This window comes from Scatophagus argus, chromosome 23 (assembly GCF_020382885.2).
Source record: "Scatophagus argus isolate fScaArg1 chromosome 23, fScaArg1.pri, whole genome shotgun sequence".
In the NCBI taxonomy this organism is placed as follows: domain Eukaryota; kingdom Metazoa; phylum Chordata; class Actinopteri; family Scatophagidae; genus Scatophagus; species Scatophagus argus.
The window spans coordinates 1,837,758-1,850,819 of NC_058515.1; the positions used below are offsets into that span (position 1 = coordinate 1,837,758).

Below are 13,062 nucleotides of genomic sequence, written 5' to 3' on the forward strand. Positions count from 1 at the left end.
CTCATCAGTAAAATCACTATGCAATGCTCCTTGTACTGTGACAGCTATTCAGTCATTCCTTGTCTAAGAATACTGAAGGTTTTAATTAATGTGAAACACGTCTGCCTATATGTTGTGCTTGCCTATATCCTGCCTATATGATGTCTGAACTGTGGAAGCTTATCTACCACTCATATGATTCATTTAACAGTAAAATACTTCCAATGATTAACTGACATGGTGTAGTGACCAACCTGTACAAAAAACCCTTTTATCAGGGAAAAAAATGGAAGAAACCTTCAAAGATTCAGAGGAGGAATCCCTCTCCCAGGATGTGCAGATGTGCAACAGATGTCATGTGTACAGAACATACCAGCAAAAATCACAGAAATATACAGATTACAATGACATCAATTTTCCCCATTTCCTGTCAATATATGAGCTATTCTATCTAACTTCATCTATCTAACCTATCTATATAAAGGTTAAAAACAGCCCCAAAAATATCTTAAACTAATGATGTGTGGGTGAAGGAGGACGACTGACCATGCAGGACCTGTGCCATATGATGTCCACTTCACTGTTGTGATCTGTTGTTGACCTGGAAGAGGAAAGACCATTCAAACAATCTGCTAGGGATCAAAGTATATACAAGTTTTAATGACAAAAAATGGTAACAGGTGTGAGGCCTGTATTTCCTGTAAAGCCCATATATTTCATAAGTCATTGAAAGCACCTTAAAGTCTGCTCAGACATAAACAAGAAGCTAATTTAATTAGGCTATATTGGTGCAATATGATCAGATTTTCTGGTTTTAATGAAGTTTCTAGCTGCAGCATTCTGACCCATGAAGACTTTTAGCGCTAGCACACGGTAGACCAGGCAACATCATATTACAATATCCGAGTCTGTATGAAGCTCTTTTCACAGAATTTAGAATAATTAATCATTAAAATTTATGTGCTTGGACATTGGACTCAGGCTGGAGTCTTTTGAGACTGTTATCCATCATGGACAATGATCAGCACCCTCTGCATCACACAGTAGACAGACAGTGGAGAAGCTTCTCTCACAGGCTGCTACAGCTAAAACTCTGGTCATACATACACAACATACAGTCAGTGTAGAAGATTATAAATGGATGACACAAAAGTGGGTCACATTATTTAAAGACAAGTCAGAAACTTGATGTGTCGCATTTAAGGTCTTCTTTATGTCTTTATTTAACATGACAAACGATTTGACAGAGTGTCTGCTACAGTATGGAGGACTGAGGACTGGAGGACTTTGTGCAGAGATAGTATGCTGACATACATAAAATAACTTTTGCCAGCTGTGACAAAAAATGCTGCATATGGCAAATACTTATGCATAAAATAAGCATTTTTATTCATCATACAGAGGCATAGTCAGGATTCTGGAAATCATAAGGTCCATTTTAATATGGTTTAGCTTTGTTTCATGCCTGTGCAGGTTTTGACTGTATACAGAAAGTAAACACTGTGTCCCAATAATAGAGACCAAATGTGTCTAGAGAGGAGGAAGCTGAGGTGGCATGGTGGTTGGGATGATTACAACAGGAAATAACTCATGGAAAATGAAACAGAAAATGTGTGTGTGTGTGTGCGTGTTTGTTTGTTTGTGAGTGTGTGCGAGCGCATACATATGTGTCTATCTTGTAGGGTTGTGAATGTGTTTTATTTATAGAACAATAAGACATGTACAACAGTTATATTCTGACCACTACTAACAAAATATGGTCACTGAAGGTCTTCACAAGCATGATGAGACAAAGAGAGACAGGGTTTATGGTCTGTGCTGTAGCCTGCCATCAGGGAGTGATCCAGATGTTTTGGCTTTACGTTTGGGGAGCTCTCATGTTGTCCATTTCTGTATACAGTCAATAGTCCAAAGAAACAGCGCAAGTTGCTTGCAGCTTGTGTGCTACAGATGCCATTCTGTGGTTAGGATGATGCACTGAAGAAGAATTATTCTATATATGTCAGTGTGTATAGATCTATGCATACACTATATTGCCAAAGGTATTCGCTCATCTGCCTTTACATGCATATGAACTTAAGTGACATCCCATTCTTAACCCATAGGGTTTAATCTGACGTCGGCCCACCCTCTGCAGCTACAACAGCTTCAACTCTTCTGGGAAGGCTTTTCACAAGGTTTAGGAGTGTGTTTATGGGAATTGTTTTTTACCATTCTTCCAGAAGCGCATTTGTGAGGTCAGACACTGATGTTGGACGATAAGGCCTGGTTTGCAGTCTTCACTCTAACTCACCCCAAAGGTCTTCTGTCGGGTTGTGGTCAGGACTCTGTGCAGGCAAGTCAAGTTCTTCCACGCCAAACTCGCTCATCCATGACTTTATGGACCTTGCTTTGTGCACTGTTGCACAGTCATGTTGGAACAGGAAGGGGCCATCCCACACTGTTCCCACTCTGAAGCATTCAGAGATCCTTTCTCTGGAACTAAGAGGCCAAGCCCAGCTCCTGAGAAATAACCCCACACCATAATACCCTCCTCCACCAAACTGTTCTCCAGGCAACCACCAAACCCAGACTCGTCTATCAGATGCCAGGTTTTTTTTGTTTTTTGTTTTAATCTTGACACCAGTGTTGTTCATAAGGAGCATCCAGTCCCACTGAACCATGTGATGTACAATGTAAATCAGATGACCTCATCAAATCTATGTGTGTGTGTGTGTGTGTGTGTGTGTGAGACACCAATGTCTCAGCTGTCTGTGTTAACACTGTGCTCAACTCCAGAGGAATTTTCCACTGGTAGATATACAAAAGATTGTCAGGGCTGTATTTCACAAAAGAAGAGCTATCACTTTGAGATCTTCAGGGGTTGAGATGAGACAGATTCACAATCTGCACATGGAATCACCTTCCACCAAGTTACCAGAAACAACTCAGGAAGCAAAAATTCCTGTTTCATTATGTTTTGGGAGGGATCTTCATTGGGATGGTGAACTTTGTGTTGCTCCTGAAACAACCAAAAATGTGAGCTTTCCCAGCAACAAACAGTTCATGTTGTGGTATTTTCCTGCACACTTCTTTGCCGTGATTTACATATGTGCCTTCAGGTTTTTCTGTTTCTTGTGTTAGATAATCAATAACTTGATTTATCAATTGGGTTGTGCTAACAAGCTGTTCTTCATTGCTGAGTTGTGGTGTAAGCGGTTCTGTTGAAGCCAATACACTGATTTGTGTTTTATCTACACACCATATCATATTTATTATAATAATGTGAACAATTTATAATCATGCTGCCACTTACACATCAAATCATGATGGTATACTGTTGATTATGTTGGCGTGATATGACGGAAATGCAATAATGATGTCAGAGGGACGTCAATTCTATACATAGACGTCACCTGAGGACAGGTGTGGTGTTTTTTGGCTAGAAAGCGGAAGGGCAAACAATTTTCAACCGCATTTCGCAAGGAAGCAAGTTTTCTGTTTATTATGAGTTCTTATTTATTTTTGCTGTTACTAAGAACAAATAAAGGATCATATTGTGACATTACTAAAAGAGTGAATGCGATGATTGACCGACTGCTCCTACAGGTTCTTCACTGCAAACAGGCTGATGTCAATATGTCTGAATTGTGTGTGCATTACCTCCCTGTCCAGCTGATGCCTCTGTGTCGCAGTGGGATGTCCCTCCCTCTTGGCCATCATCCTCCCGTTCTCAGTCCGCATTTGTGGTCCATCTCTGGTCCAATATCCACGTTGTTGACAATCGACTTCTGGATCATAGCTGGTTCTGTTTCTGGCATTGCCTCTTCCACCGCCTTGGTGGTGACATCCACAGGTGTTTGGCACACGTCCACGTTAAAGCTGCCATCTGTAGGTCTTTGTTTTGTGTGTCATTTCTTACCTGTATCTTTTGATCAGTTATTTTCTATGCATGAGAGGCATGGCATCTGATTTCCTCAAGGTGAACTGATTCCCATCATTCCCAGCTTAATTTCATATCAGAGTGCAGCCCATTGTGGAAACTGTTGCACAAGTGCGCCTCCAGAGTTTAGCTAGGCTGCCGAGCTCGGGTGGCTGTTCAGTACCACTGTGAGCATTGAATATTGTGACCAACTTGGCATAGTTGTCTTAGACTGGTTCAGCCTTCTTTTTTTGCAGGCTGTAATATTTACACTGGAAATGCAGCATTAAAAGCATCACACAGTGTTGTTGATCGTACCAGCTCACACGCACTCTTCTCACGTCCTCTTGGGAAAACTGGCTTGAAACTTTCTGCCAGTCTCCTGGACCCATTTTGAAGATCAATCGCCTTCTGAGCTCAATCAAAGTCAGGCTGAGCTCTTTACAAAACGGCAACAGTTTGTCCGCAAACTTGACACCAGGGTCATCTGGTTGCGGCAGATGTGACATTGCCTTTTTAGTGACATTCTCTGACCATGGACAATGGACTAGGGTGGGTCAATATCCTCTAAATCTCTCATTTACACTTTCTTTCTCTTTTCTTTCTCTACTTCCCCATGATCTTTCTCCAACTTAGTCAATTGAGTCATACCGAAAGAACCTGTGAAATATATGTATGTGAGTACTGGCGTATACAAGAATGGCCTTGAGTCTTCGGTTAGAAAGACTGCAGCAATCCAGGAATATATTTAACTGCCTTTAATAGTCCCACAAGTGCAGAATTCCAGTGCACAGCTCAGAACAGATTAAAGCTGTGGTTGTCTAAAGAAATAAACAACAAAGTATGATTACTTAAACAGAAATACTACATTAAGCAGCTCCTGCTAGGAAAAGGCAGTTCTATGCGGTTCTCACCGATTCTACAAACAGCCACTAGGGGTCTCCCTCGACCACAATATGACTTCCACAGCAAAATAAATGGCGACTTCCACAGCAAATTAAATGGCCCTTTACCACACAAATCAAACACACAACACTTAAAAATTCAATCAACGGAATTCCTAAGCCTAGTCAGTCCTCTCATCTCTGAATATTCAGCAAGGTAGAGGCTGGAGTTTCTTTTCACCAGGATGATCAGTCACCAGACGCCAAGTCTGCTGAGGAAATTTATCGTGGCAAACTCTGAAATAAAGACACGAAGATTAGCACCGACCTTTTCTAGATCTTCTTTGAACTCTTGGTAATTTTCGATGTTTTCATGTTCCTTCTTCTTGATGTTGCTGTAGCTTGGGATTGCCACTTCCTTCTTCTGCTGTTTGAGAAACCGACCCTGGTTACAGGTGACGGTACATGAAGCCGACACCAGCAACTAGTTAAATGCATCCCGGGGGCCAGAGCAGGCGACATGGAGGGTAACTTAAAACTGCTGGCGAGAGATAAGCGCAAATATAGTAAGACTGTAATTAACGCTGGCGTTAATGACACCCGGCTAGTCGGAGGTCAACAAAGTTAATATGGAATCAGTGTGTAATTTGGCTGTCAGCTATATCTTATCAGTATAATTCTTAAAGGCCGTAAGGAGGCGCCGTGGCTTAGTTGGTTAAAGCGCCTGTCTAGTAAACAGGAGATCCTGGGTTCGAATCCCAGCGGTGCCTTTTTTTTTTTTTTTGTTTGGTTGGTTTTTTTGAACAGATGAGGAGAGTATGCACATTTATTTGTGACTGTTTTTTTATAGTATAGTGGTGTTTCTTTGTTCAGCAATGACACATTACAAATCAAGATCATAAAAACTTTAGCTCTGGCGTTCTTTAAATTTACTCCATGAAATCTCAAATCAGATCAAGTTTGTTTCTATCGCCTACAGGACAGTCATTTTCGTCAATGATTAGTCTCAACAGAAACAAAATACAAAACGCTGAAAAGCACGGAGACGCTGCGAGCAGGGTTCGAACCTGCGCGGGAAGATCCCATTGGATTTCAAGTCCAACGCCTTAACCACTCGGCCATCGCAGCCAGTCGGATGAGATGTAAGGCAAATTCGCCTTTTCAAAATCAAATTTTGCTGACAAAAAGCGTTAGCCTTTGTATTTTTCTTTTTGTTCGGTGACCAGTATAGTGCTCGAAAGGGCATGTGATCTCGCAGTGCAATGTGCGCCGCGGTCGCCATTTTTGCGAGCAAAAGTTTTTAAATGCCGAGATTGTTCGAAGCTGAACTTGTCGTCTATCTAGTCGGCGTTAGTAATTACACCGGCGAAGAATTTAGGAATTACTTCATTTGCTGTGATATTTATCTGTTTGCTGAACTTAAACAGTGTCACTGCACTGCACAAGAATGTTTGTTATAAACTGAAAAAACTTATAAACAAGAAGTGTTCAGACATTATTGCTTGAGTAAATGGCATGGTCTGACAGAGGACTTCTTATGGCTCAATTAAAGTAGTTGGAATATGGTTTCATATATTGCCAACGAACTACAATATTTATTATCACCTCCAGGCAGGCTTTCTTTGTAAAGTGTAGGCCTGGTGTTTGTCACCATTTGAGCAAGTAACAGGTGAGGAGATTTTTCTGTGCCTGACATATCAATGTTAAGGATAAATAGAAATAAGCAGAGGAACATTAACAGCCATTCATTTTATTTTAAGAAAACCACAGAAATTGAAAGTACATGAATGAGAAACAGTGTACCGTCAGTGTACAGTTTTTTCCAATTCACTCACTCTGTTTCTCCCTCACTAGCTGGTATCGCAGGGCCTTGTTGTTTAATGACAATACTGGGAGACATATTACTTAAAGCACAACAAACAGTCACAATCTTGTCAATGAGGGAAAATTCTTCACCCTCAGTTCGAACCAGTAGGCTCTCTGGTATGGTGCTCTGAAGTATGTTATACTTGTTGCGTACCAAACCCATAACTCTTTCCACATGGACCCTTAGGTCAGCTATCTGCTGCGTCTCCTCCACAGATTTTGGGTCCATTTGAGCACGTCCTCTTGTGAAGCCTGGGGTTTTCACTTCGGCACACATTAGTCCAACTTCATCCCCAATGTTAAATCCACAGTGTGCCAAAACCAGATCTCCTGGTAACAGTTTATTGAGGATCCCACACTGCTCTGTCAGGTGCTTGTTGCTTACACGCCCTCCCCATCCTTTAGAAATGAATGAGACTGACCCCCGTGGGGTGATGGTACTTAATAGTGGGTTTCTGCTTGTAGTGGGAGATGTGATTGTGCTTTTAAATTTGAGAGCTTCTTAATGCCAATCTCAAAGCAGTCAAGAATAACTGCAACCCGGCTGCCAAATGTCTCTACAAACTGATGTGGCATTGACTGTTGTAGACAATGTCGAGCAGGCCAGTGTACCAAAGGTGCCAGATGGAAATGCAGCACACCAATTGTCTCTCTAAACACTTCAGACACTGTTGTGTGATTTATCTGGAAAAGGTATGCAAGGTTCTGCTGAGGCAGATGCAGTCTCAGCCTCATCAGAGTCAGGAGGAGCATTTGGAAAGGAGACAGTTTTCTGCCTGCCTTTGTGAGACATGGAATAATAACAGTAGGACTTCACCTTCTCATCGTCCTCATTGAAGAACGCCTCGTCCATCTTCGTTGCTGAGAGCTCTTTCTCTAAAGTCACGTCCTCCTCGAGCAAGCAGTTCACCTCAACACACATGGACTCCATTTCACCATCCATGAAAGTGACATATCTTGTCATTGGAGGGAACTCACTCCAACGAAATTCGTGCTCTTCATTTAACCCACCCAAGTGACGTGCACACAAACACACAGCAAACCCGGGGCAGTGGGCGACCGCGTGCAGCGGTGGGGAGCAGTGGGGAGCAGTGAGGAGCAGGTACCTTGCTCAAGGGTACCTCAGCCATGGACATCGGTACGGGGAATCGAACCAGCGATCCACCGGTTACGGGTCCGACACCCTAACCGCTGATCCACGACTGCCCCCTAAAAGTACGAAGACGCTGCGAGCAGGGTTCGAACCTGCGCGGGAAGATCCCATTGGATTTCAAGTCCAACGCCTTAACCACTCGGCCATCGCAGCCGTTCATCTACAAGTGACATGCTGCTCATTCTGTTGTGGGGCTTGATCCACATCCGGCACCTGTGTAGCCTCATCAGGTGATGGAGTTACATGTTTGCTCCGTGTTGCTCTAACTCCTGTGGAGCTACTAATGCACACTAATGGTGTAGCAGTGGCACTGCTAATGGTGATTGGTGACTGAGTGAATGCGTTTGGCAATATAGTGCATATTTAGGGTATAGTATATATATATACATTTGTATTTTTCAGTAATGTCGGAATGAATTGGCTTTGGCTATGCAACATGGAGAAATGCCACCTAGCATGTCAGCAATGCGTGCACTCAAAATTGAAAATGAAGTTAAAAGTGCATCCAACCTCGTTTTGGGTGGCCCATAAATTGTAAGTAAGTAAGTAAGTTAAATTGATTTAACCCCCATTGTGGTGGTGTACAGAGGCCAATTGCCAAAAAACTTATACTTGTCCCAATATATGTGTGCCCGACTGTACACTTTTATTCTGAATGAGAATCAGAATCAGAATACTTTATTGATTCCTGAGGGAAATTGTGTTTTTCAATATTTATCAGCCACTTACAATGCAGTCCTGAGATCTCTCCTACGAAAAGAGCGGAAGAGATCACATTCACATTCACCATTCACACCATGATAAGATAAGATCCCACAGTGGGGAACTTCACATTGTCACAAGGATAGCAAATAAAGGTACTGATAAGTCAGACAAAAAATATTAGAAGTAAATAAGGGAATATTTGCACTAAATGTTAAAACAAAATAAACCATGCAAAGACAACATTTAGTCAATCATGCATGCTGAAGTGTTCTGCCAGCCAGTCAATATGAGTTATTGAATGAATTTGTGTTTTAATCCTTGTTTTCCTGACTGGTCACTCAACTTGCTTTTGAACTTTTCAAAGAACCGAAACCATTTATCTATTGATCATTATTTTCTTACAATCGACAATCACACAATTTTTTTTGCTCAATTCTGAGGTTCTTCTGCACACAGTCTTCTAATTAAGATACAATGTAGAAAATTCTGATCATTCCGATTCCATTTCAGGTTTAAATGAACAACTTCCAGGTAGTCAAGTTACTGTAAGACAAGATAAGATAAGATTTCTTTTATTGTCCCACAATGGGGAAATTCAATGAGTCCTTAAATGTGTGTGTGTGTGTGTGTGTGTGTGTGTGTGTGGTCTACTGGGGGCAGTGCTGGTTGCTAAACAATCCGACAGCAGCAGGAAGGAAGGACCTACGATATCTCTCCTTCACACATTTGGGGTGAAGGAGTGTATCACTGAGGGAGCTGCTCAGTACACTGCCGCTGACAGCAAGGTGGGGCCCTTTGGTGTAGAATGCTGAATGATGTGACAAAATTACCAGTACATCAAATGCGATGAGAACTACTTTGCTGACGGATTCACTTGTATTAGTACTGGTGCAGTACATGTGTACAAGCTCTTTAGGATTTCTGGATCTTAAGTGCACACCAAGTATCCTGTACTACAGTTGAGGTGTCAAGACGTTGTTGACTCGTGGGAGAGTGGGTTTATGAAAACAAAATACAGGCGCAGAATGTGTGTGGGAAACAATTTAAGACCCAGACTTTATCAAGCTTAGTTAAAACATTTCAGAGAACGTGGCGAGTAATTCACAATTTCAAGTTGATTTTGTATGTACGTATTAAGATTAACATTAAGATTACACATTCAGTATGTGAGTGTGTGTGTGTGTGTCGGGGGCTTATCAACATGTAAACAAAGAATATTGGGGGGTGGAAGCCGAATAAATCAGGGGGAGCAGGACTGTTAAACGTTCGCAAATCATTGCATCAGCACAATACTCAAACTTGCATTTAAAATAAAACGAAACTCCTTTATTAATATTATATTACAACTAGAGCTCTAAACCCCACCCCTAATAAATTGCATAACTCTGTTATAATAAGCATTACAAATGTCATCAGTTTGGAGGAGTTCCCTCCATATCTTTATGGATTTCCACACATGCACGCACATAAATGACTCATGTTGATGATAATATGTTTTTATGATTCAGAAACCACCCAGTGAACAGCTTAGGTTGAAGGTCATTTTTATATTTCATTTTCATATGCTGCTCACACAAATTAAGACAGAACTGTCCAAATTAATCAAAAAGCATTTTGCATTAATACCTGTTCAAACATGACAAAGTATGACCTTGTGACTCGAAGAGAGTCAAACCTTCAGAAGATTAGAGCAGAAAAACAAAGCACATTCCTGCAGTGGGGCAAATAGAAAAGGCTCTTTATACATATTTTATAATCAAATGCTGCCTACATTGTAGTTCTCATGAGTTCCCAGCCTGGATTACCAATCACTAAAGCAGATCATTGTCTGAGTGCCCAAGACCCTGAAGGTCCCATTTAATTTGATTCATTTCAGTTCAGTGCAATGACACAACATTTGTACTTAACAGTAAACAAATAAAGTCATTTGCACTCATCTTTCTGAGTCTTGTATCTCATAAACAGAACACTCCTTCATACCATGTCTTAAAGGCATCAGCTACGTTAAGCATATTAAGCCTTATGACATGTCAAAGTGTTTCTAGCTCTTCTTGATGTAAATGCTGAAAAATGGGGTCAGCCAGCTGTCGTATCTTCCTCTTGGCTTCACCCCACTGATGCCATCATCTCTCTCTCTCTCCGAGAAGTCTGCAGTCTCAGCATGTTGGATTTTTCATGACATTTTGAGTCTTTCCTCAATCTCAAATATGAAAAAGGTGTGGGTGGAGGAGGTTTCAGATGATCTGACAGGCGCTTGAAGAATATACTAACACATTTACACACGCATTACAGGTCTGAAAATTGTTTGCCCCATCCCTCTACCTATGCCTCTGTCTATGCTGGATGTATTTCACAGTACACATAACTACTGTCAGTTACATGGTCTTCAGCTTATTTCAAACTACAGCTCCAAATACAATTATGAGTCTATGAATGCAGGGTAACCGTTATATAAAAACTGGTCTTCTGGATTTTGTCTCTGACAGTCAGCTGATCTCGCCTGTTGCCTGCGGAAGGACAAAAGACTTGCTGATTACCCTTCTTCTCAAAGAAGGGTAATCAGCTGATTCCGCTGTTTTTCCTTGCTGCCCGTTGAGGAATTCAGTGCGCTTTAGCTTCCAGAGGAGCGCAAGGCGGCCTCGCCAGCTTCCAGCCAAGGACTGTGCTGAAACCACAAGAGTGGGCTCCATTGAAGCACTCCAGTCGTCTCTGAGCAACTCAAAACAAGAGGCTCATGTCTAGCCAGAGACATAGTTAGTATACATTAAGCATATTGTGTTAACTGTGCTGTTGTTGTAGGACCGTTGTGTCCGTTATTATTGAACCAGTGGTTTGCTCATTGTTTTGTGTAAACTCTGCAGTGGTAGGGGTGGCTATCAAAGTCTTCACATTACTCACTATGAAATCAGTCTGATATTACCCACACTTTTACAGAGATTACCAGAGTGATGCTCACTCACAGCAAACCCTTGCAGATCGAGATCTGCGAAGTGAGGATTACCAACTACATACAAGACAAGTGGGCCATCACCAGATGTGTCTGCATCAGCCTCAGAATTGAGGACCTACTGAACTAACTGGACCCCACTTATCAACTGCCACTACAGACACATCTGGGCTCAGGTTGACACACCAAGACAGCTTGGTCCAAAGGGTAGCAGGACAATCTCGGATGGATAATTTTTTGTTTTGGGGAGCAGATTAAAGTAGTTGTGAATGAACACTCAAATATGTTTTAGAATTAAGTCTTTCTTATTTCAACAAATAAGAAATGACCTATATACTAGAAATAGGGTAATGAAGTTACAGTTCAGGCAACACTTCCACGGACACTGGACTTTTTTCATGCATCTGATCCAAATTACCTACTATCTCAACTGACGTCAGCTCCATTTCATTTTATTTTAAACCACATGAGTGGCTTGCCAAATAGGATATGATAGGATAGAACTTCATTAATCCCAAAGAAAATTCTTGTGCCAGAGGTTGCTTAAAAGAGCACATTACAGTACACTATTTACACTTACAGAACAGATTAAATTAGAAAACAAATTAGAATGTTAGAAGTGAGATCTTCCTCATTCAGCCTATTTTGTTTGTGCTTTAACAACTGCTGTCTTGCTCCTTCACCTCTCAGTTGTCATGGAAGCCTGTGAGAGTACAGAACTTTTAATAGTTCAGATAAAGAAGTTGTTAAGTTTGGCGTGTCTGGGTGTGACTCTTTCAGACTGACGGAAAATAATTTTATGTCTTCTGTCATTTGCCTCACCTAATTTGGTGTCCCGTGCGGTTATGCAATCATTATCTTTTCTGTCATCCTAGTTCACATAATTTTTCTGTATTTGACAGGTTGCAAGTGTTTGGTTTTTAAGCAAAACTGGGCACCCAAATGAACGGATGAAACACAGGAATTCACAAGAGAAGTCTTTACTTACAAAATTATATACACTATTTACACAGTAAATCTGTAAAAAGGAGGCAAAACAAGTCAAATAACAAACTTGATCCAAAGAGTTCAGAGGTGTTGACTCAGGAAATAAAGCGGGAAATCTGAAATGGATCCTTGAGCTGAGCAAAGTGGGCTGGATGGAGGAATGAATCTGAACACGAGAAACCGAAGTTAGTTTCACAAAAACAAGCAGCAGCAAAAGGTAATTCAAAGATTTGGCCTGACATGAATAACGCATGGGACAATCTAGCGATGGCGGAGAAGCTTGCTCTCTTGTTCTTTCTGCTTTGACAGTCTTAACAGTACAAACTGGCCAACTGACCCAGCTGATTCGCACACCCTGCATGCCACCATGCGCTCTCAGAGGATGAATGTACTTATCAAACATCATGGGAGCTTCCGGTTGTCCATCGGTTGCCAGGTCAGCCATCTAAGTAACCAGTTCCAACTCCTGGTAAGCTACCTTCAGGCCCTTGATCCATCTCTCTGGAAGAGGACACCCTGTTCTCTCAGCCTGTCACTGCACCTCCTCTGGCTCCTGCCTCCCTGCCTTCTTCCCACCTTGCTAAACCAATGATTCTAGGGAGACATGGGGAATTTTTGGGCCTTCCTGGTGCAATGCAGC

General features: G+C 41.6%; 1 protein-coding gene and 3 non-coding genes across 4 annotated transcripts in view; 2 read left to right on the top strand and 2 right to left on the bottom strand.

The window, feature by feature from the left end:
- The first annotated feature begins 5,460 nt into the window (after positions 1-5,460).
- Positions 5,461-5,534, top strand: trnat-agu. The gene has a single exon. It is a non-coding gene; the product is annotated as a tRNA-Thr (tRNA).
- Positions 5,535-5,810: 276 nt separating this feature from the next.
- On the bottom strand, positions 5,811-5,892 carry trnas-uga. The gene has a single exon. It is a non-coding gene; the product is annotated as a tRNA-Ser (tRNA).
- A 1,962-nt stretch (positions 5,893-7,854) lies between these two features.
- trnas-uga lies at positions 7,855-7,936 on the bottom strand. Its single transcript has one exon. It is a non-coding gene; the product is annotated as a tRNA-Ser (tRNA).
- A 4,853-nt stretch (positions 7,937-12,789) lies between these two features.
- Positions 12,790-13,062, top strand: part of zanl (zonadhesin, like) — a 33,138-nt gene continuing 32,865 nt past the window's right edge. Inside the window, exon 1 of the mRNA XM_046381626.1 lies at positions 12,790-12,891. Within this exon, the coding sequence (XP_046237582.1) occupies positions 12,790-12,891 (102 nt within the window). The remainder of the gene's footprint in view (positions 12,892-13,062) is intronic.